Raw genomic sequence first — 25,167 nt, 5'->3', positions numbered from 1 at the left:
ATTCAGAGTGCGATTAGTGGAAAAAAAAAAAAAAGTTTTGAAGTGTCCGAGAAGTGCCTGGCTCTAGTCACGTCTCTGAGAGGGGGATTGTTTGGTGGATGAATGCGAGGTCAGACCAACAAAGCAGAGGGGAGGAGAGGATGAAGGGCTGAGAGGAATAGCTGATTCTTCACAAGCCATGGCATAAAAAGTAAAAGCATAAAGTGCATCAGGTTTTGGAGATTTGTTTTTTTACACACAAATACTGGCAAACACAGTGACACTGCAATGAACAGTACTTCCAAACACTACAATTTTACGAGACAACAGTTTCTCTGCTGTGTTCTGCTTCCTGCGCTGCGTGAACGTGTGTGTGTGCATATGCGTGTTTGTTGAACGCAGCCTGCATCTCAGGGCCTGATTAATTACACTGATTCTCAGAGGAGTTGGGGGTGACATATGTTCTTGCACTGGTGTGAGAGCTAGGTGTATGTGTGTGTGTGTGTGTGTGTGTTGCATGTGTACCACACGCACCAGTTTTATGTGTGATCAGAGGTGCGTGCATGCATATGTTCACCCCAAATGCTTGTAGTGACAAATAGTGTTTGTATGTGTGCTCGTTTCAGTTACAGCATGCATTTTACCACAATTTGTGAATGTGTGTGTAAAGTGTGTCTATAGGCGTCTGGCATGCAGTAGTTTGTGTGTATGTATGTGTGGGTGTGTGTAATGAACAGAGGATTCAGGTGCAGCGCCAGAAACACACTCCTGAGTGCGGCGGGGGCATCCTGGCACAGACAGGGCACCAGATGTCAGAGCAGTGCAGGAACCTGCTCAGTGGACCAGTGACACTTTTTTTTTTATCTAGAGCTGAAAACGGGATCTGGGCGTCCAGGAATAAACTCTCTGAGGGGCCCGCCCCCACACATCATTAGGTCCAAATATGTTAACCCCTCTACCGAAACACAGAACTATTTCACTTTCAAACAAATCACCACTGTCAAAACATTAAAAACTAATAATTAGAGGCATTGACTGACACTGCTGCCTACAGACTGCATGAATAGTCCTTTAAAAGTCCTTGAAGGTGTGCCCAGAGATACAGGAGCTGAGCTCTCAATTTGTCAATTAATCGTTCGCTAACGAACACATTAGAAAACATTGCCCATCATAATTTCTGAGAATTCAAGTTGATATCTTCAAATTGCTTGTTTTGTCCGATCAACAGTCTAAAACAATATCCAAAGATATTGAGTTTACCATCACAGAAAACAATGAAATGTTAAGTATTTCTTTGCTTGGAAAAATGACTTAAATGATAAATAGATTATCAAAAAAAGGTGCTCATTAATTTTCTGTCGATTGACTAATCAATTGATCGAGGATAACAAAGTGAAATGCTTGATGTCCGGCCATGTCTCTACATTATAAAGCAAATGTATGCAGTAAGGTGCTATGAAATCCAATCAGATTATCATCTTTAAAGTGGACATTTACAATTTAAGAACACACACACACACACACACACAGGCCCCGAGGAAGACTATCAATCGTTATATAAAAGCTAATGGGGATCTAAATACAGAATTAAAATAAGAAGAAGATTTCCAAAAACATAGCAAAGGTCATAACAACAGCCGTGTGTCCAACAAGAGTGTCCTTGAGCAACACCCAGAACCTGTATTTGCTCAGTCACTTGAAATCACTCTACTGAAGAGCTTCCACTAAATGGCTAAATGTAATGTAATGACTCTAAACAACATCAATGAAATAAAAAATACAAAAGCCCATTAACAGTCTTTGGAAATGGAAGGGCTGCTTTAAAGCAATAACCATGAAGCAGGAGAGAGCTAGGTTAGCTGTAGTCATTAAGTCTCTAATGGCAGCTAAAACAAGGAACAACTGACTCCTGAGAAGAGACGATGCTGAGGAAGAAATGATGAAGATGAAAATGATAGTCACATGGCTGTAGGCTACAAATTCAATTTGCCGGTGATCAAAAAAACTGCATTCGATTTAGGGTTGTTAATTTGACGTCTACAAATATGAGCCTCGGTCCAAAACACTTCTTGTTTTGTTTTCTGTTCCGTTTCTGTCAGTGTGCTGGAGAGGCCACGACGCTGGCTCACTGCTCGAGGTGTAATGGGTAGTTTGTCCTGCAGAACCAGTGGAACAAACATTTTAGTTACGCTTTCTGTCTGCATGAGTGTGTGTGTACGCTTGATTGCTTTGAGCCAATATCTCCTACAGACAGTGCCATCTTTGTTACACAGTTCTTTCCCCCTGCTACCTTGCATTAGTCTGGGCAGCCCCCGTTCTTACCGTTAATGATAGAAATCGCTGAGGTTATTAACCGATTACACATTCTCCATCAGATTAGGAAGGCTGAACTGGCCCAGTCCCGCTACGGGAATTAGCGCTACACATTTCTCTTCACGCCGTGTCCTACAATGACACTTCACAGCCCTTCATGGACGCTTGTTATTGCCAGGCAAGTTGCTAAAAACAGCTTTTAGCCGTTTTGAAAGCATGTGTGTTTGTGTGAGATATGAGGGAAGGTGGGCGAGTGTTCCTATTTTTTCTCTCTTTTCTAGGAGTTCAGGTACACGCCATAGAGAGTAGCTGTCACTGAGAGGCACTCTATGTTACAACCCTTCCCCATGGTTTAGTGGTGTATGGGTTAATTTAGCGTTAATTTAGAAGGCTAGGAAGGGCATAAAGTTAAACTGAGACCGTCTCTTGACACTGAGTCAAAATTAAAGGACCTCAGGCAAAGCAAACCTGCATTTTATGAAGATGGAAACTGAAAGCATCTTTTTAGACCCACCTTAGTTGTATGGTTCATCTACACGAGGATTTTACAAAATATAATATTTCTGATGTTCTCGGTGCACTGCAAGCTACAGCTCAGTAGACCGAGCTGTAGCATGCCTTACAAAGAGGAGAGGAAGAAGCGCATGCTGTCTTGTGACTGAGATGCAGGGCGACAGTTGACCTATAAGGGGCTGACTCACCCCCACGTTCACTTCACCACTAATATATTCACTTAGTAACGCTCAGGGGATGTGCAGTTCCGCTGTGTAAAAATGGTTGAGCACAACGTCTCGCACCCATGTACGCATGCTAAAACACAAACAAAGTGCACACATGAGGTCTGAACCATACTGGTCTTGTGGCAACAGAATTAAACAAAACTATATTGACTATAAGATACAGGAAATGGTCCATATGTTGAATTTAAGTTACAAAATAAGATGTGATGTGTGTGAGGGTGTGCACATGTGCTGTGCGCTTGCGTGCGTATCCGTATACACTGCTGAAAAGGAACGCAAAGACATGTAGCTATCCATTTCTCAAGCAGGCAGACAGTCGAGAGAAGGGGCCTGAGGTTCTGAGAGGCCAATCAAGTGCCCATCCATCGCTAAGGGAAAAAGACAGAATATCACATTCAGAACAAAAAAGGGACCTAAAGAGCCTCAGATCATAAGAAAGAGGAAGAAAAGAGCAGAGAGACAGAAAAAGATACGCAGACAGAGGCCTGAGTCGTATCAGCGGAAGATTAGTGCAAGAGATAAGGCCTCTAGGCAAGGCGTTGTGTTTAGCCTGTTTGAGGCTTCCTGTCATCATCATTAAGGCCGCTTCTCCGACGGCCACTGCGGAACAGAGCAGCCATTTGGAAAGATAGCCAGTGAGGAGGAAGATAAAGAAAGACAGGACCGTTGGTTAAAAACAAGATGATGGCTGTATCAGGCTTAATGAACAGTGTAAGCACAATCCCATGCTGTGGTAACGGCATGTAGAGACACTGCAGAATCTTATGGCTGCCCTGGTGTATAATTATTTCTCCCCATTTTATTTTCCACAATAATTATGGTAAAAGTATGGACAGTTCCTTTAGGGTGTCCACTATACTTACACATGATAAACATATACAACAGTGTAATGTCGTGACATATTTTTCCACCAAAATTAGCAATTCTAAAAGGCAGAGATCATCACATCCAGCAAAATGATCAAGTTATAGTTTTCTGACTAAGATGCTTCACATCTACTACCTTGTACTCTGTCCTCCCCTCATACTGTACACATCCCATAAAACACTTACCTGCCATATAAAAAAATTGAAGGTAATGCCTATTGTCCTTTGAAAACCAAACAGCAAAAACCTAGTCTAATGAGGCAGTGGTTTGCCTTGGAGATGGGGGAGGGAGGGTTGTCTGCTGAATCTAGCTGGCTGACTGGCTGACAGTAACTGTCTGTGACACTTCACTGCCGCAGGAGTTGTAGGCACTAGTGTATTGTGACAGAGTGCAACCTTTAAAGGCCAGCGAATGATGCACAACAGCACCCAAACCCAGCGACTCAGCCTGTGTCTGTCTGCTCCTCTTGTCTGCGGTGAGCACGCCTAAAAGCATCCGTGACCACACACATACAAAAGGCATGAGCAGTCATACTGTATACACACACACACACACACACACACACACACACACAGATACAAAATGTGTCTCTCACTGCTCAACGACGGCTCAAAGACGCCTGAGCGTCCATTGTCTCTTGTCAAGTTTTAAGGAAATGTGTCCCTTCATGAATCTTGAAGTCCAGTCTATAATACAGTCATTATTTGCCTTGTGCATTATGATCAATTACAAAATCTGTCTGTCAGTTGCCAATTAGTGTGGCACTCAGAGTCATTGGCAGTAACTGTGGACTAATGCAGCCCACACGGAAAACAAAATCCTCTACTGCCACCTGCTGGTCAAAGTTACTTATATCAGTATTTCCAAGAGAGAACATCAAGAAATATGATTATTTATTGACTCCAACTGTTAAATTCTGTTCTAGCTTTTTGGTCTCATCAGGAAGGTCAGGACACTGGAGCAACTCTGCAGGGGTTTGGCGTTTTACTGATGATGCAAGGTCCTTAAGCTAAACTCCTTTGACCCAATTTCCATTTTATCTAGTGTTAAAGGTCTGCCAATGCCATGCCCCAAGTTAGAAAGAGAGTGACGGAAAGAAATTAACACAAGAAAGAAGAAAGGAAAGCTACAATCTATGTGTCTATGTGTTTGTGTTAGTTTGTACCTATGTGTTTGTGTTAGTTTGTACCTCTCATAGATGGTCTTGAGAGCGACCTGGTCAGACACTCCGTCAGTCTCTTCCAAAAACAGGATGATCCACGATGTCCTGTAAGGCCACTCCTCTGTCAGGTTGATCCACGACGCCAGCCGGTCCCAGTTGAAGATGATCTGATTGGCCCGCAACAGACGACCTGTCAACATTGGTGCAGAGGATTAGTGGCCTTAGAACTGGTCACTGGTCTGCTCTTTCTCCCAGTCGGGCTGAGAAAACAAACCTTTCAGGATTGTGAAAAGTGCAGTTCAGCTATGGAGGCTTGTTGTCTCAACTTTCACACAAGCTGGTCAACATCAAACTGTTTTCCATCTAGTGTCGACTGCTGCTCGGCCCTGTTACCCTTGTATAATCTGCGATCAACAGAATTTGTGTCCATCATTTTTTAAATCCTAACTTGCTGCCATGTCATTATAATTGCGATTGCAAAGAATATTTATTGTATTGCAAGTAAAATATACTCTTCATTAAAATGCCTGGTTAACTGCACTGCCTCTGCAGCCACATGTTGGCCACAACTGGTCTAGAATTAAATCTCATCAGCGCTTTGTTTTGTGTGTTTTTTTCCTCCTCCATCCTCAGTATTATTTTCCCAATGATTTACTTATATTAACCATCCAATCCACTTAAAATGAGTTAATTAGGGCTCAATAACAGATGTTGCTGTATAGACAAAATGTCATTTGTTAGTATTACGAAATGGTGCAAAAGCAGAATATGGTTTATTCTTTACCTGTGATGGAAACAATGTTGAGCAGCCTCCTCATGGTCTGTGGGCTGATGTCACTGAACCAGTCCTCGGTCACCAGCAGCTTGGTCAGGTCGAAGGACATCTGTCTGGTGATGGTCCTCTGCATCTGCCGACGCCGGTATGTGTCCTTTACGGAGTCAGAGTACAAAGAAAAAAAAAAACTCAAATAAGCAAAAGATTGGACATTTTACATGTTTGGATCCGTCATGTTTCCAGCTGGCTTGGCAAGATTAATATGTCTCCAAGACTACGGTTTCATTTGTCGTTTTAATGCAACTTGTATCATCCAATCGTGGCAATCATATCAACATTTTGGAAAGAATGAGAATTGCATTTTTATTGGAATTCTAATCCTATCACAGAGCCAAGAAAAGCAGTATATCAGTGGGAAAGGAAAAGCAAGCAGTGACTAACAGTCATAAATGTAAAACCAATACAGCCAAGGGAAACATTTAACAGCCATATACTGTATAGGGAAGTCTTAAAAAATATATCCCTCCAAAGACAAATTGAAAGCACAAGAGACACAAAAGCATAACATCACTTTTGACCCTTGCAGAGATTTTGATTCTTGTGCATCATCACTGCCGCAAGCTGTGCATCATGAGACAGGAGAGGAGGCATTTCAGGGTCACCATGTGATCTCAAGCCATGTCATTGTAAAACCGTATGCTTGAATAGATTGAGGAATACATGTAGAAGGGTGGAAAGGGCCTCATGCTCTCATATTATTGACTTCCTATGCACCCTATCCACGTTTGAATGTACTTACATGCAACCCAATTATACATTGATGGGCTATTTTGCTCTCATTCAAAATTAAATTATTTTATTTTAGCATATCAATGGTACCACAACTTTTTCAGTAGCATACAAGCAGTTATTGGCTGTAAAGATAACCCAGCAAAGGTTTGCAGCTTAACCGTATGAATGGGGTATGAGTGAAACCAATTAAAAGCAATTTTTTCTTTCATTTTGTCACTCTAATGATCAGCTTCTTCTCTCTTCCTTTCTATATCGCCTATCTCTTCATGAGAAAAAACATATAATTCCCTGTGACTGCAAATAAAAATCAAAGAGCCCCTGTCCAAAGCTGAACAGTCATGACACACAGGCGAGCTATTGACATAGATCTACCGGAGAACATCTGTGATGATATCAGACAGCTGCCATGGTCATGAGCCAAGGCGAGGCTTTTGGTTGACTTTGAAGTCGTAACGCAGTCTCATGACCTCTTTCTCAGAGAGATGAAACATATGGCCGCCACTCAGTGAGAAGTGAAAAGGTCCCTCATATAGGCAGCCCTGAGTGGCTGACTTTTCAAAATATATTGATTTTTACTGTAGTTTTACAGCTTTATTGGTTCATTTAGATGATTGTTTTGTTTCTGTATTTGTTTACTTCTACTGGTTCTCCAGCTCCTTGCTGATACACTCTCCATCATTCTGTGAAAAATGGTTATACTTTGAGAGCGTGGTTTCTTTATGTTTTTTAGAAATACTGAATGATGAGTTCCAGGTATTTTCCTTATGGTGGGGATTCATTTAATTCCAATAAATGGAAATAAGATGGAAGAGATACTCCTAACGTCATCCACAACGTGACAAGCCACATGAAAATGGAGAGCCACTAATTCATTTTCCCCTCCTGCCCTCATTCTAATCTCCACTTGTAGAAAGAGGGCTCTCCTGCCAAGAGCTAGCTAGTGGCAGAGGGCAAATAAAAAGAGCATGCCGCCCCATAATAAAAGAGCTAACACCAATAATTGAGGGTACTAGATAAACCCAGGGTACAAACAAATGTCAAACAAACAAACAAGAGAGGGAGGCGGGAAGGAAGGAGGGGTAGTGGGAAGGTCTCGCAGGAGGGGAGGAAGGCATCAGCGACAGCAGCAGAGTCACTTAGCCTCCTGCCAGCAGACCTGGTGCCAGTGTTTTGTCACAGGGACCCACTGCTGCTAGGCCTTGTCATTAGGCTGTGGCAACGCAGCAGGAAGGATAAACAGTCATTACATCAATTACACCGGGAACCTTGGCCGCACACCGAGCACCTCTCTCTTTTCGTCTCTGTGTGTCTCCTTCTGTCCTCTGGCCTCTGCACTTCCTGCCTGCCAACATCACGCCTGTACTGAGCCCCCCCCTCCCTTCAGGGGCCAAAAAAGAAAAGCAGCAAGGGTTTAAGGCAGCATCTCTAACCCTAATCCAATGTTTTCTATTCAAGTTTAATTTTGTTTGATTAATGTCAGGACATCAAGCATTCATTTCCAGCTTTATGATATTTCCAGATAAGACATGAGTGAGAGAATAAGTGTGGTGGGAAAACATATTTATTTGACCTCATTCTATAAACAACACATTTGTCTTCATTTTAATTTCGTACCAAAAGCTTCTCTGCAATTTCTAATTATTGTTTGCTTCTTTTGATTTGGTTGTTATGAGTCAGGGTGGGGTGTGACCTTTGTCTATTTAGGGTGACAAGTAGAATATACAGTGCTTGACATATCATACCAAGATTTACTATAGTCCTACTCTTTTATTTTTATTATTGCCTGTCTATTATTATTATTATTATTATCATTATTTTTCCACCTACAACTCATATTGCATCCTCAGTCATCTGACATCTCTCTTTGAACTGCCTCTTCCAAGGTCTTTTGACAAGGAAGAATCATGGCACTTCCATCCTTGTCTTCTTAAGTTTGAGAGCTTGGGTGGGGTTGGGAACCATTGGTGTGGGGGCTGTAAATCCCCAAAAAACATTGTATACAATATTGGCCTATACAAATAAACTTGACTTGAATAGCTGTTACCCTGCGGTTTAGGGCGTTCTTGCTACCAAACTTGGCCTGGTCTTGGCCCAGGCTGGTCTGAGACATCTTCCTGTCCATGTCTTCATGCCATCCTGGAGAGAGAGAGAGAGAGAGAGGGGAAGAGACAAAGAGAATGACAGCTGACCAATGCCTTTGCATTAAAAAAAATGAAAACAAATATTAGATGTCTCTATTCAAACTATATGTTCAGAATCTGTCAATTCATGCCCCCAAATGGCTCAAAACTGTGTGCAATCCTCCATGTATGTGTATACCGTACAATATATATAGTACATATATAGTCCTTACCCTCAGCAGGCAATGCCTCTCCATTGGTGGGGGCAACCATGCAGAGCTTTTTGGCCGTACTGAGGCCTCTGCTGTTGAGGAATACTGGCAGGTGAACGATGTTCCTCATGTAGTCGTGTCCGTTGATGTTTGAGTCTCTCAGCACACTGTTAAGGTTTTGGTTGATAGCTTTGATGATAATATGGGGGTCGCTGGCAAAGATGGAGATGAAAGGGCCTTTGGAGAAGAGTACCCTCACCTGGAATGAGAAAGGAACCATAAGTTAGAGTGTAAAGAACATTTTCACCACCTTTTTTTGTTATTCCATAAAATGTGTTTTTCAAACTACACTATCAGCCTATTGCACTACCGTTTGTAATGAAACTGATTTGGTTCAGTCATGTGAAAAACTTAGCTTTTAGCACAGTAGATCTCTCTGTGGAGTGTCAATTACCTAAATGTCAAAATGGGTAGTTTACAATCTAATCAATCAACAACAAGACAGCTAGAGGCGACAGTCAGCTGGAGTACTTAAACTTAATGACCCCTGTGAGAGCTGACTGTCCGCAGCACATGGTGTCGGGGATTTCCACTTGGATAACTAAGGGACATTGTCCAAGTGTCACAGGACATCGATTTGTGCTACATGCATACATGGTTTGTTAACGCCTGGCCAAAACCCTCAGCCAGGCAGGATGATGAACCTCTGCCCCAACAGCAGCTGTCAGCACCATCAACTAAGGCGCCATCGCATGATCTGTTTCTTTAATGCACATTATAGAAAAAGTACACAGACTGAAGGAAAAAAAGTTTTTGGTCATTTGTGTAACCTAGAAAAAATTGATTTCAGAGTACTGTGTTTGAATCTCTCTGAACAGAAGATGGTTTCAGAGTGACTGGGAGGTGCTTTCAGAGATGAGAAGATTACATTAGCACACAGGAGGTTGCCATCTTCTCTGGGATTACTTCACCAAATAATAACATTTGGCTAAAGGAAATTCTATTACAGCAGCTGGGAGGAAGAATCTAAACTTGGAGGCGAGCTGACGCAGCTGGTAAACACCAGTGTGTCTGCACAGTGCTGGAGATATGTGGGCTCTGTGTGCACAGGTGAAAGGCCCATTGAAAGTTAAGGCCACATGGCAGCTGCTGTGTGTCTGTCTCATGGTTATAAATTTGCTTGAGTGACAAATGTTGAAAAATGTAATTCCTTCATATTATCTTATTATCAGTCAAGAGGACGCTGCACTCATCATTATGTGTCCACACACAGAAGCACGTGCAAACACACACCGTGTCCAGCATCTGCAGCACTTTGTCCTGCTCACAGGCGTCCAGTCCGTCGATGATGACGGCCATGCGTGTCTGGTTCTGGGTAAAGCCATCGATGGTTTTGGCCATTTTTGACATCAGCTCCACTTCATGCTTCAGAACCTGGTGTGAGACAGGGGACGAAAATCAATGGCTCAAATCAATTTCATTTTCAATGTTTATGTGAGAAAGGAAATTGATTGGATTAGGAACTACAGCTTCAAAACGTCATAAGCAAATGGAATTCCCCTTCAGCCATGAGAGCAGGATGTCAAAGGATTTCCATCCATCCTTGATTAGATACAATGATAAAAGGGTATTAGACTACCTTCATAAATCCTTCACTCTTGAGTTTATGCAGGTTGTTGGCAGCACTGTGCAGCCGTTTCCTCTGGGAGTTGAGGACGGAGTCAGCCACCTGCCACCAGGTCCTACAGTTGAGCAGTAAGGCCAGGCCCACCACACTGGCCATGGCTATGAGCACTGCATTCACTGTCAAGTTCTCAGGGTCCACCTGGGAAATAAAAGCATTGAAACTGATTACTGTGGTGTCCAGTGACCTAGTGGTTAGAATGCATACTGTTTAAACACAGCATCCCCGGTCCATGGCTTTAACCCACCTTAAAGATGGCCAACAGGGCCATACCGGTGATCAGGCATCCCAGTGTCAAGGCAAACAGCACGAAAGAGGGAACACAACATGTTTTCTTCCACTTCTTTCCTGGGGTATGAGAGTAAGGTAGAGGATTATGTGAGAGAGATGCACTTAAGAGTACAAAACACAAAGAAAAGCTATTATTTTCTATGCACACTAGAATTACCACAACCTAAGATAATCTGAGAAAGTATATAGTAAATAGAACAAAAGACTGCCAAAGCAGTTAATTATAAGAGATTCATTATTCTTTCAAGAGTGTCATTCTTAAACAACTCTCACAATCAAATTTTGCAGTGATGCAAGTAAATACCATGAAACCTGGTATACTGTGTTATTAAACAGGGATATATTTCACTTCTCTAAATTTTGGTTTTACAGTCTACTGCCCAGGGCACATACAGATTTTAATTTGTCAACCATTGACCAATAATAATGCAAGCTCGTAATTGTAAATGTAAGATTCTTTTTAATCACAATAACAGGTCTTTTTGTGCTGGCTGAAAGGTAATTACACGACTGGCATCTAAAACCAAAGACAGTGACACTCAGTCACCTTGGATCTCATCGTTCTTGAAAACCCTGAAGAGCCTGGTGGCCATGAAGCCAAACTCCCTCTCACAGGCATCTGAGAGTGTGGCAATCATCTCTGCCATGGAGGTCTCCCCTCCAACACTGGACAGACGATTATAATCCGTGAACAAGAACCTGTGTGACATGTGAGAAATAGAAATTACTTACTATAGCTTTACAACTCATAATAAATGCAGTGAGGGACTGCAAATGTGAGGTGTTTACATTTTTTGTCTTGACCTGGGGAACTGACAGAAATCAGCAGTGACTGAGTGTGTGTGTGTGTGTGTGTGTGTATCTGTCACTGTCACCTGACAGGAAGTGCGCGGGTGGTCTGCTCAGGAAGTTCAGGGGGGTTGACAAACATCAGTTTGAGCAGCAGCTCCAGGTAACCGACCTGGCGAGCCAGACGGGTGCTGATGACCCACGCCCAGTTCCAGCTCTCCCTCTCACGCCGACTTCCAAAGTACACCAACACTGGAGACAGCAGAAGAGGTGGTCAACTGAGGAATTGTTTTAGCTTTTTAGTGAGGTAACAAGCCAAAATAATAACATTTCATGATTACTATGGGTAAGTAAGTAAGTAAGTTCAATAACAATGTAAGATAAGAAGCTTAAGTCATCATCATGTTTGATATTAGTTGTATAATAGCACGCTCCAGTGAGCAGAGCAGTTTCAAAAGCATCATACAGAAGAGGTTCACTTTGTATAAATTAATTAAGTATTATTTTTGTTTTCTAAATAATTTGAAAATTATCTTAGGTGGCATTTGCTTGGTAACCGCTTTGTGTATGCATGTCTATTTAATCCATTTGGAACTGCTTTGTGGTCCTGAAAAATGAATACAAAAATATTCCATTATGTAATCCAACAACTTCCAAGGAGGCTGCTCTCCCTGTGGGGCAGGTCAAATGAAAACAGAATTTCTTCTTCATCACTTATCGCATCAGTATTGCATTTCTAGCTCTAGATCTGTCTCCTCACCAAAGAAGATGTAGAGCAGGGCGAGGAGGCTGAGGGATACGGCAATTGCGAGCTTGGGATCAACAGTAAAGCCCAGAACCGCGGCCACTGAGCCGCAGAGCAGCAGGGTAAGGAAGACAACCAGCCAAGAGAACTCGAACAATGGCTCTATCTGCTGGCCTGCAAAGGTCTTCATCTCATCTGATGGACGACAGGAAGGAAAAAGATATAAGGGGAGATCAAAATATAGGAGACTATGAGAGGATATGAAGCAATATGAAAAAAAAACATTGAACATCATAACCTGGTTGAAGAAACTGAGGAAATTTCCACAATTCTGTACTTCTCTTCATATGAGACGTTTTTTAATGCCGTGAGATTACATACCCTCCAGTTTCTTGAGAAGGAAAGACTTTCCGCTGCCCCACTGAGCGTACAGTCCAACACAGATAGGTGGCTGCATGGTGGGCTCACTAAGGATGTCTGCTAGAGCACTGCTATACAGGTCATAACCCAACATGTCTCCATCTGACTCAGAGGGGGAGAGGTGCTCTAAGAGAGAAAGAGAAAGAGAGAGAGAGAGAGAGAGAAATGTAAAGAGAGAAAAAGATAAACAGTGCAGACGAAGATAACAGAATACAACCTAAAGCAGTTTAATCTTTTCTGATTTCTGAACCACAAGGAAACGACATGATGAAATGGGTCATACTGGCTCCAAATATCTGTGTGAGGATGCTTTTCTGGTGGGTACAGTCGATGTTGTATGGTGTCTCTCCAGCTTTGTTGGGGCGGTAAAGCAGGCGGCCATCTTTAGGGTTCCTCAGCAGCAGCTCAGCCAATTTTCGGCTTCGCCCTCGGATGGCAATGTGAAGGGGCGTGTCTCCTTTCTGAGTGAAGAAAAACACTTGCTGTTATGGACAGGTCTGTCAAACACTCCAAAAACAGTGGGCAAAAAAGTAAAAAAAAACTAAATAACCCTATGGAGGTACTGTTCTGACAAGTCCTTTTTCAGTACAGGTGTGTGTAATGTGTCAGCGTATATTAAAAAGTACCTTGTCCAGTGCAGACACTTTGGCTCCTTTATCCAGCAGCAGTTCCACTATCTCTATGTTTCTCATTTTTGTGGCTTTGATAAGTGGGGTCTCTCCCTCCTAAAACACAAAGTTACACAACAGTTCATGAATATCATTCTGAAATGTATTTTGAACAGAAAAGTATACACATTGCTTTAAATTTACAATTACTCAACACTACACAAGTGAAAAAAGCTACCACTGCCTACACCCAATACTTTTTCAGATAGAAAGAAAGAAAGAAAGAAAGAAAGAAAGAAAGTAGGCTGTTATAAGGCAATATTCCCTCCAACTTTTATGTGTTAAAGTCAGTATATGAGAAATTGGGAGAAATAAAGAGAGGAACATGATATTTTAGAAGTAACAATCAGGATATATAAAGCATAGGAGAGAGTGCATTTTACTTATTTACCCCTGAGTGTGCCGTACCTTAGTGCAGCTCTCGGTGTCAGGGTTACACTGCAGGATGTCTCTCACCATGGTAGCGTTGCCTTTCTCCACTGCCCAGTAGAGGGCAGTCTTTCCATCCTGATGTGGAAAGGACAAGGCACATACTTGCTTGTTTATCTTAGAAAAAATAAACCATCTCAGAAATACAAAAAGACATATGGCCTAGTGTGTGTAGCTGAGAATGCAGTTATATTATTTTGTATTGTGCATTATGTATAATGTGTAGTATTACACATAGAGCACTGAGGTGTGTCTGTTTATATTGCAATAATTCAGTATATTTGTGTTTTCTAACCCATGGGTTAAAGTTCACCAAAAAACAACAGAGCTAAATAAACAGTAGAGTAGCAGTGCGACATTTCATACACACAAGAAAAACAAGAAGGCCTCCTGTCTGCCTTTAAACTTCACATAGGCAGCAAAGACCGTGGGAGAGGAGCTCCTACCTGGCCCCTGATGTCAATATCAGCGTATTTGTTCAGCAGAGCTCGGACTATCTCCACATGACCTCCTCTCACTGCTCCAATCAGCATTGTCTCCCCACTCTAAAAGAGATGGCAAAAGAGTGAAAGAAAGGAAAAACACATAGACACAGAGAGACGTGGGTTGTATTTCATTCACGCCGTATTTCATATTAACCACTCTTCTACATATTCAAACAGCAAGCTTGTAATGCTTCTGTAGGGTGGCCTCACCCTGTCTAGGATATTGACATAGGTGCCGGCATCCAGCAGGTCGTGTACGATCTCGGTGTGTCCCTCCTTGGCAGCAATGGCCAAAGCGGTGTTGCCGTCCTTGTCCGTCATGTTGACATTTGGGTTCCTCTTCAGCAGCTCCTTAACAACCTCTGTATAGCCTCCTTTCACTGCCACAATCAGAGCTGTCATCGAGTTCTGAAAATATACAGAAAGAGTGAATTTAAATGTGCAGATTTGAAGGTGCCTCTTGCCCTAACATTACAGATATTTCTCTGTTTCGGTTGGTGTTCAATAATTTACAGCTAAAGATTAACAAACCGTATTTCCCAAATGTTTATTCCAGCAGCTCTGGTAGACAGGCTTAATGACCATTTATTACTGACATATCATTGAACAAGCCCATTAACTCACATATTTTTCCCAGGCACTGGAGTATCTTAATCACATATGAATGAACTGCTCTGCAAAATGAGCTACTATAGTTCCATCTGATTATTGATGCTACATATCAAATTATCACAACGTTCAGTTTGTGTCAGCACAGATGCAACATGACTCGAAGGAGCACAGATGCGCCGCGTCATAGATGCAATCATTTATTTAATATTGCAGTTTAGTAATGCGTTTGTGGCACTTGGGAGCATTAAATCTTGATTGTGTGAAAACTACACACCAAAACAAAATTTGATGGGCTCAGCTGTTAAGCTACCTGTTCAGACTTCCAAATCAAATAATACACTGTTTAGGAAACACTGCCAAACGTTCTATTCTAAATAATATAGAAGGCATTGTAATATGGTAATTGGTACTCAAAAAAAAAAATCCATATTTTTCTAGACTTCATACTTTCAAAAAGGCTTTCCAAACATATCTAAGAACCCTGACAATAAAAGCTGCAATTATCATCTAGATTATTATGTAGACATTGTGATCAAACCTAATAATCACCATAATATTATTATTTGATTCATAAAAATATCAGATTGCACTTTAATCAATATCTTGACTATTTTGAGCTATGACAGACATTCTACATTAAATTAAATCAAGATAATTCACTAGTCACATAGACAACAACTGAGAATGCATAGTATGTAAAAAGGCCAATGAGGCTTTTTAAAGTCAAACTCTGAGAAGTCTTACTAGATGAAAGCATGATAGTGTTGGATCTCTATTGAATGCTACTGACAAGTAGTAAACAACCATTCACAGGAAATCTACAATCTCTTTACCGTTCCTTCTTGGTCCACATCAGCTCCGTTGGCCAGAAGATGCATCACACTGTCATAGTGGCCCTTCCTGGCTGCCCAGATCAAAGGAGTGGTACCATACTGTGAAGTTAAGAAGAAATATGATCGAGTGCATGAGACATGAGTGGCAAGAGATTATTTAGTCAACAACCCAGGGACTTGTAAATAATTATGAAGGTCTCTGGCTTTAAGCTCATACCACTAACTACATCTTCAGTGTGATTAAAATCAAGTAAATGACAGTATGTCAGTATGTAGTTACCTTGTCTGAGCAGTTGACCTTGGCTCCGTGCTGCAGCAGGAGATGGACAATCTCAGCATGGCCTCGACCTGCCGCCCAGATAATGGGGTAGACGCTGTACTGTTGGGGCAGAGGACAGCGGTGAAGTCATGCTGACAGTAACTAATGATCAGTGTCAGGCCTGCGGTAGTACAAACGCTTTAAGCCACCTGACTGAAACAGCAGAGGATGGGGGAGGCATCGCACTTGCAGGTGAAGAGCACAGTTGTGGTTGTGTTCACATTCTTGTTACTCTGAAGTTATGTTTACTGACGTTTACAACTATGTTTATAACAGTTTATAACTAGTGAGCTGAAACATTGCAGACATCAGACAGCAATCAGAATTAAACACTTTCTTTAAAATAAACCGCCCCACTCAGGGACTATTTTCTGAGATTAGATTCAGTTTGAAAAAAGTGGCATAAACTTTTCCTGTTCAACAGATGAAAATATGTCACGTACTGTAAACATACCTATTATCTGTGATAAAGAATTTATATAAAATCTGATATAAAGGAACAACAGATTCCAATGATGCTATGCTGCTATACAGTGTGTTCGGTCTCAGTACCTGACCAGTGATGTTGGGGTTGGCTCCTTTTTCCAAGAGCAGCTGGGCCACATCTGTACGACCTTTATAGGCTGCCCACATGAGAGCAGTCCAACCTCCCTGAGTAGGATACATACACAGAACACAGCTGAGGTCAGTAGAAGAATTATGACAATAGGAAAGGAGAGAAGAGAGGATTTGGAAATGATTACAAAACAGCTCTAGATATAGAAAATATACTGTGTATGTAATATTCTGGACATAAAATTATATGTATTGTTTTATTGTAATAAAGTATCAAATTCAAGCCTTACAAAATAGGCAGATTTTGTGGTAGGAAAATGTGCTATTTACAGCTGGTGTGACACACTTTCCAGTGAGTGAACAGTATCACACAGTGTGGTTTATTAAAATCCCACTGTGATGACAAGCTGTGATCTGTCCTGTGCAGCTTAGACACACCCCGTGCGGCAATGAGTCAGTCGATGTCCTGAGTCGCATCCACAAAGTCACAAAGGCCACGAATTTAAAATCAACTCTAAATGTCTCATTGCACGTGAAAAAACAGTGAAGGATGCTTCACGAGGTAGTAAATATGTGTATCTCATCTGCATGTTGCCAATAGTCTGCTCATGAATATACAGAATAGTTCCAGCAAGCCTGCAAACAACTGTCTGCCTCTGACAAGTCTAATTCCAAGACTAAATCATATCACTGCTCCACGAGACAACCAGAGCTCAGTAAATGGGATTACTACTAGAGAGGAGCCATCACACATAAAGTAATTTTATTTTATGTCCATTTCAATGCTAATGGATAATCCTGTTCAACCAGCATTGGGGTCATTGCCTTTTTCAGAAACAGAAATGAATGTACATACAATCAAGATGTCATAACTTTATTGTATTTTGAATTGTATAATGGCTACATTATCAAGAGCTTACAGTAACAAATACAAGTTTGAGCAGCTTACTAATCAACCTCTGAAGTTATATTTTGAAACACTGTCTTATTGTTCCATGTTGTTTAACTATCACATCTTTTTGGCAGTGAGGATACATCTGCACCCTGGTTTTATTTTCTCTTCTTAAGATAATAAGGCATTTAAGCCATTTATAATTAATAGTAGATAGTATAGATATAAAGGAAACAAGGAGAGACAATGAAATGCAATACAGGTCCCTTGAGGGTTTTATGATTACATGGCTTGCGTCTCATCCACTAAGCCACCAGGATGGCCTTACACTGCAATTTTCTTACTTATTTAAAAAAAAAATGTAACTTATGACTTCATATTGAACAGTGTGTGGCCTTTCCGGCAAACATGGCATCATTATTTTCATACAGTATACAGTTTTAGATAATGGCATGTTACCATTAATTTCTTCATAAATAAAACCATAAATCAGTGTAAACAGCAGATTTTAAATGAAGAACAACTTTCCAGTGACTCTCTATATTCTCACCATGTCTCGATGCTCCAGGTTAGCATTGTTCTCCAGCAGTTCCCTCACCGACTCGATGTGGCCCTCCTTAGCTGCCGAGATCAACGCCGTCCAGCAGTCCTGCACACACAGACAACCTGTTACCATTGGAACCCATCAGACTCCAAATCCAGTTGGACAAACGTCTATCCAAGCTCTACGTGGGACGCCCCGGGAATGGTCAAAGCATTGTACCTACCAGCTGGTCATACCAGGTGCTCACGGGAACACGGTGTCGCATGGACAGACAGGAGTGTCACAGAGTTAAGTGTGAAAGACTACAGTATGCAATGCTTCTCCTGTCTTCTTCTGCATTAGTGCGAGAATGAGCACAGGTTTGAGTGTGCCATGTGTAATAGCAGGTTACATGTACGTGAGATGTTAATGACAGGTGTAGTGTGTGAGCATGCGTGCTTGTGCCTGAGTGGGACGGTATATGCATGCGTGAGTGTGTGCGTGTGTGGGGGCTGGCTCCTGCAGGCACAGGGTGTTGGCCAGCAAGTGGATCCTGTCATTTAGTCAAAAGAGGGAAGGTAAAAGTGTATAATAAGTTGTCATTATGGCTCATGATGGCTCATAATAGCTGTGGACTAAGCCCCGAGTGTGGTGAGTTCAGCAAGATGGAACATCAAGGTCACTAGTTCAGCGATGTCTTCTTTGTCAAGTGGATGATGTGGTTAAAATGACCGCATTGTTTTTCACCTGTGCCTCTGTAACGCCACGTGTACCTGTGTGGCGGTGTGTTCATATTAGGCAGTTTGAGAGGTTATGTGTGTGCGTGTGTGCATGCTTACAACATCATCCAAGTTAATGTTGGCTCCTCTCCTAATGAGCTCTTGTACTATCTCCAGATTGCCCTGCTCTGCTGCCACCATCAGGGGAGTCTGTCCGTTCTGAAACAAGGAGAGAGGGAAGGAACGGACACTGTGAAACAGATTTTAACACACCAACAAGCCAATTAATTACACCGTTTTCTCTGTAAGTCTCTCAGAACTCACTGTGGGAAAAATGGCAGGCTTTACTATTTGATGATTTACTTCTAATACTGTACAACCTGATAATCGATCCCTTAATGCAATATGGTATATTAGTTTGTCTTTTTTTCTATAAGTCAGGTTGAAGGATAAAGATGGTGTTATTCTTTATTTTTATTACTGTCAACAAATCTCATGAAAAGACCAAAACCAAGAGTGCGTTAGTCAATCTTTTACGATTTCTGTGGGACTGAGAGCAGAGCAGAGTACCATGGCAGCTGAGTGGTTACAGCGCATGCCACATAACCGCAGCATCACCAGTTTGGTTCCACCCAGTGACCTTCGCTGCATATCATACCCTTATCTGACTTTATCAAACTGCCCAATGAAGGTGAAAATGCTCCAAAAAATAAACTGGAAATAAGAAGGAACGGGTGAACTGGTCAGCCAGTGCAACAGTCAGGTCTCTGGCACACAGTAATGAGCTATATCAGGCTTTGGATACCATCTAATGAGTATGTACAGGTACATCACAACAAAAGCATCTAAAATACATCAAAATACTGCACGGGTAGTGTGGAGGTAGTCCTTGCTTTCCCCTATAAATGCTCCATTTGTTTCATTACATCAGTGTTTTTCTATTGTTTTTCTAGTATTTAGTGCCTACAAAAAGTATTTGCCCCCCTAGAAGTTTTAACAAGGTCTTTTACGTCATTAAATCAAAGGGGGTGCAAAGTGGCTTTTTTGACACTGATCAACACAAAAGATCCTTGAATGTCAAATCAGATATCTACAACGTGATCTAAAATAATTCAGACAAGGAAACATGAAAACGTCCAAGGGGGGAATACTTTTTATAAGCACTGTAGCTCATTCATGGCCGATGTAAAGGAAAATATTAACCCTCCATAAGCCAAACACAATGGCATTACAATCAGTTTCAGTAGTATTGTTTCATTACAGCTTCACAACAGATTCTAATATCCATTTTCCCACAAAACATTTGTTACATGATCTCGAAGAGACAGCTGACTTACATCACTCCTGCTGTCCACATCTTTGAACTTGTCCAAATGTGCTTTGATGGCAGCCAGGTTCTCCTCCTCCACGTAGCTGAACAGACTTTGGATGGCCAGAGAGGTCATCTTCAGGGAGGTGGTGGTATCCATGGCTGACTGCTAACCACCTGTACACCACTGAAGAGCGAGAGGAAAGCAGATTGGCATTCACAGAAGGCTAAAGATACAAATGGTATCTATCTGGCCTGCACAGCTAAATGTACAACACTACTAAGAGAGAAGCAGAGTCGTTAAATTGAAGCCAGGAAGAGGGTGTGGTGTATCTTTGAAGTGATGCTAGGGAATAAACAAGTACTGTCCAGACCCAGCTCACACGCACTAACTCACCCATACAAACAAAAAAATAGAAGCTGAATCATTTTGCCCAGCTATAAATATCACAAACAAGAGGTATATATCAAAAAACATACACAAATCTTATAAAAAAAACATACAAATTCTGCTGTATAAATGTATTAAACAAGTATTTTACCAGTATGGGTTGCCTGTGTGTGTGTGCTTGTTTGTATGTACAATATGCATTGTTTCCATGCATTTTTGTATTTATTTTTTACTTTTAAAAGTGAAAGCAGATAGTCAGAAAGTTATTTGGCTGTACAAGCACCTGTGTCTGACGTCCCTGCCATACCAGGCACATACACACATGTACACATTTCCACAAATGTAGTGGGACATCACTTTAGGACACAGTTTCAACAAGAATGTAAAAGTATGGTTCCAGTAGGACCATGCACTGAACACGCTCATTATACAAAAGCTAACAGGGGCACTTGGTTCAGTTCAGTTTTGTTCAGTCTGCCTGCTCATGCTGAAAACATGAACTGAATGTGTGTCTGCTCAGGATAACGAAGGCAGAGCAATCACAATGCTCCACTCACAAAAGTCCACTAAGTCATCAAATACCACTGAAGACAACTCAAAGTCTTTAAACTTTCATCCTTATAGATATAATGATGACTTGGACAATTGGTGCACTCTACTGTGTGCTCCAATTATATCCAGACCAACCTCAGTTCTACCCTCCTCCACTGCCTTAAATAGGACTTTGTGGAACTTGTGTACACTAAACAAGAAAAGTGCTGCTTCTTTTAAGTGCCTGAAAGTACAATAGGTGCACAGTTGTGCACTATTTCACTGAAACAGCTTTGCATTGATGGGAAAATAGCAGTAGGACGCAGTTAGGCAATTGCATCTGACAAATCAATGCAGATGGGCCACTTTGGAGAGATTATCTATAATTAGGCTGCACCATTCTAAAGAATTATTCTAAACCCAGACATAGACTAGCATGCTCCTCTTTTCACTGAGTCATTATTTTTTAACAATTTTTACCCCAGAGTTCAACAGCCGTACTCACAAATGACACTTCTGTAACTATTCTGCACTGACAAGACCTCCTCAGAAAAATAACAAACAGTAAAATGTGAAAGCTTCGCAGACATTACATTATTATTTCACAAAGAAAACACCCTTAAAAGTGATGTCTTTGCTGTAGTAAGGATTCAGCCAGTCGATAAAAAACTCATTAATGATTCATCAAGTTGGGCTCTTCCATCATGGTCAGACTCACTTCCTGCCACAGGAACATGGAATTAATCAGCTGCAGTCAAGGAAAGCCACCTTGGCAATGGGTTTCACATTAAGACTAGCAAACATGCTGCTCAATATTTCAACATAATCTGTGAGACAAGCAGCTCAGGCAAAGGTCAATAAACGCTTAAATGTCACATGCCTGTTGAGCTGTCAGTACAAAGGCCCAAAACATTTCAGTCAAATTCAGCAATTAACTACATATTATATATTTTTTTCTAAAAAATGTCTGTGTCTTCAGTCAGGAATCACCTGCCAACTGTTTTCTCATGTCAGACAGTGTCACGCATAAATGAAAAAAAATCCTTTGTTAACAGTGAAGGCAATAGGAGCCTATTGACACACCCTCCCTCCTCAGCTCCTTGTCTCTCAGCACAATGGGTGGATGATAACACCACACAAGAACCAATCAGTAAACATTTAGCTCTCTCTCCATTGAGCAATGATCAGATGGGAGCTCACACACATCCCTTCAACAAAACATGCACCCAGTAAGAACCAGCAGAGACAAAACACCAATAAAAGCAGGAAAATCCATTAAAAAAGATGATTAAAGCCACTAAAAGAGTGACACATGGTCTCTAGGAAAGACTTAAAAGGTGAACAGAGGAACCCCTTACCTTGGTGTAGAGTGAAGCTTATATTTATTTGTCTATTCAACGCCAATCTTTACCCCTTGCTCACTCGCACACAGTATCAACAAGCACTGCCGGGCTCACGCTCAGCATCCCCCCTTCACTCAGGGCTGAATATTAGATGAGGGGGCCGGACTACGCCCATCTCTTCCCAACACAATGGACACGCGACCAGATTTTCATTTATGCATACACTGGCTCAACACCAAATGATACAGATAAAAAGGGGAGAGACAATTCATTAAATCAATTATTGGCCTGATTTGTGTGATTTAATTTTAGGGGTAATGCAATAAAGCTCACAAATTAAAGCTAAAAATATGTAACTAAACTAAATATAAACTAATCCTGAAACACTGTTGTTTTATTTACATATCTACTACTACTGGCCATTACTATATTACACTATTGGTTGGACTGAGAAATATTTACATAATCAGAAAGAAATGTCACTATATTTTAAATTACAAGCATAAAGTATCAATAAATGGAATATACTTTACAGTAGGGATGCAATTAACATTATAGATTAATCTGACGATTATTTTCTCAATTAATTGATGAATCATTTGGTCTATAAAATGTCAGAAAATAGTGAAAAATACATGTTACAATTTTTCTCCAAACCAAGCTGTTTCTGTTTTTTCCAGCCTTTCCACGAAAACACAAAAATAAACAGAGAAATGTTCGTTACACAACTCTAAAGCAGGAAAACACACATTTGGGGCAACCAGAGGATCTTGTCTGGGTTCACTACACATCAATATTATTTATATCAATAAACAGAAAACATCTACTTACAGGTCAAACATGGTGCAGTATTTTTGTCAAAACACAAAACACTTGATATCATCTTGAACATTCAAATAAACTCCCTGTCAGCTGTGTTGTTACCTGAACACACACAAATGTGAACTTGGGGAAGCAGCACTGGATAGGACCTCTAAATTTAACCAGTCAGCTCTTCATGGCTTGTCATGTGGGTATGAAACTGCTGAGGATTCAGTTCCCTAACACATACCAGGGTCTGCTCCAAAAAACAGGTTTACTGAGTTGTCTGGAAAGCCTAGAACCGGTCTTTTTACACCAGTCTATGGTCGAGATTTGAGGCGGGTCTGCGTTTTACTCTGAAAGGATATCCATTTAACAAATCCTTGGTCACAGCAGCTGAGAAACTAAAGGTTTGACAAACAGCCAACCAGGTCACCGTTTCAACATAGTGGTGACAAGTATACTGTGGGTTTATGCTGCATGTTTCCTGCCTGCATCTGCAGCTTGAAATAACATTTATAACAGCAACGGCTATCAGACACATCAGACTGTCAAAAAGTAAACATCTGGATGATACACACACACACACACACACACACACACATACAGACACACTTGTGTGGCCTCAAAAGTGACACAGAGTAAAGTAATAATATACTTTTCTAATGGCCGGGGTTTGACAAGGATGTTACAAACAGACTGACTTCCCGTGTTTAGTACTATCACGAGGAAGCAACAGCAAAACACTCGCTAACACGGCTAACAGGCTAACGTTAGCTCAGAGTGGCTAGCTCTCCAACAGGTCCTTCCTTACTTTTAACACCTCTAAAAGAGGAAAACAAGTAGAGTGCTCAACCTGAAAGCCATCTTACCTAGACTGGACTGCTCTGTATCCGTGTTTATGTCGGGAGAATATAGTCAAAAATGCCGCTTTTCACGTCATACTGTGGCTTCTTGGCTTCTATGTTTTTCACAGTAACGTTAACCTGCTGGCAGCTACTGTAACGTCAGTAGCTCCGCCCCCTACTATCTGCGGTTACAGCGGCGTAACATGTGGCAGAGGCCAGGAGCCCCTCCCCCACTCTGATCATATCTGTCTAGCGGGACGATTACTGTTGACAGTTGGGATGTCTCACTGAATTTTTAAAAAGATCTTACTGTAAGGACCAATTGGACTTGTCATAACAACTATCCACGTATTTAATAATTAAGTACCCTACTCAAATACTGTGTGTGAGGTTAGAAGTAGTAAGAAAGATTGTACTTTTTACTCCACTACATTTATTTGACAACCATAGTTACTATTTTTTCAGATTCAGAGCTTAAAAACCTATAATGAGAATATAAAATATTATTGTTACATTGGTACATTAAACTACCCAACAGAATATAAAATAATTGCTCTGGCTCAACCAGCTACAACATTAAAATGCTGCTGACACATGAATGCGTCATTAAGAATAATGTAATTATATAAACACGATACCACTCACAGGGGTAATTTCTGCATAATCAATACTTTTGATACATCAAGTAAGTGCTGATAATAATTGAGTAAAAGCAAAACTTTTACTCATAATGGAGTATTTTTATATTACGGTATTGCTTCTTTGGCTTGAGTAAAGAAACTGAATACTTCTTCCTCCACTGATTTTTACACAAAAGTCTCTATTTTCCTATTATGTTTATGTGTGTTTTAAACCATTGAGGATGAGGAACTTAAAGACGATGGTCAATTTATTACAATGTAAGGTGCTACCCTTAGTTAGGGCATGTCCCAAATAGTTTTTACAGTGTGGGTTCCCATTCTTTGGGTGAGCCAAACAACTGCCCACACACATGAATGACATATGCCTTGATAGGAGTCT

General features: G+C 41.1%; 1 protein-coding gene across 1 annotated transcript in view; it reads right to left on the bottom strand.

Moving 5' to 3' along the window:
• kidins220a (kinase D-interacting substrate 220a) overlaps nt 1-24,299 on the bottom strand; it is a 43,441-nt gene extending 19,142 nt beyond the window's left edge. The window contains 23 exon segments of the mRNA XM_070919761.1: nt 5,089-5,251; nt 5,846-5,990; nt 8,673-8,764; nt 8,982-9,219; nt 10,254-10,394; nt 10,600-10,785; nt 10,892-10,987; nt 11,475-11,634; nt 11,811-11,976; nt 12,485-12,664; nt 12,851-13,015; nt 13,173-13,350; nt 13,516-13,614; nt 13,966-14,064; nt 14,433-14,531; nt 14,682-14,879; nt 15,917-16,015; nt 16,197-16,295; nt 16,788-16,886; nt 18,233-18,331; nt 19,045-19,143; nt 20,262-20,420; nt 24,172-24,299. Of these exon segments, the coding sequence (XP_070775862.1) occupies nt 5,089-5,251; nt 5,846-5,990; nt 8,673-8,764; nt 8,982-9,219; nt 10,254-10,394; nt 10,600-10,785; nt 10,892-10,987; nt 11,475-11,634; nt 11,811-11,976; nt 12,485-12,664; nt 12,851-13,015; nt 13,173-13,350; nt 13,516-13,614; nt 13,966-14,064; nt 14,433-14,531; nt 14,682-14,879; nt 15,917-16,015; nt 16,197-16,295; nt 16,788-16,886; nt 18,233-18,331; nt 19,045-19,143; nt 20,262-20,393 (3,032 nt within the window). The 5' untranslated portion in view covers nt 20,394-20,420; nt 24,172-24,299.
• Between the last annotated feature and the right edge of the window lie 868 nt (nt 24,300-25,167).

This window comes from Enoplosus armatus, chromosome 15, assembly GCF_043641665.1.
Source record: "Enoplosus armatus isolate fEnoArm2 chromosome 15, fEnoArm2.hap1, whole genome shotgun sequence".
NCBI lineage: Eukaryota > Metazoa > Chordata > Actinopteri > Centrarchiformes > Enoplosidae > Enoplosus > Enoplosus armatus.
Note: the sequence above shows the minus strand (reverse complement) of the source record. Positions and strands in the feature narration are given on the sequence as shown.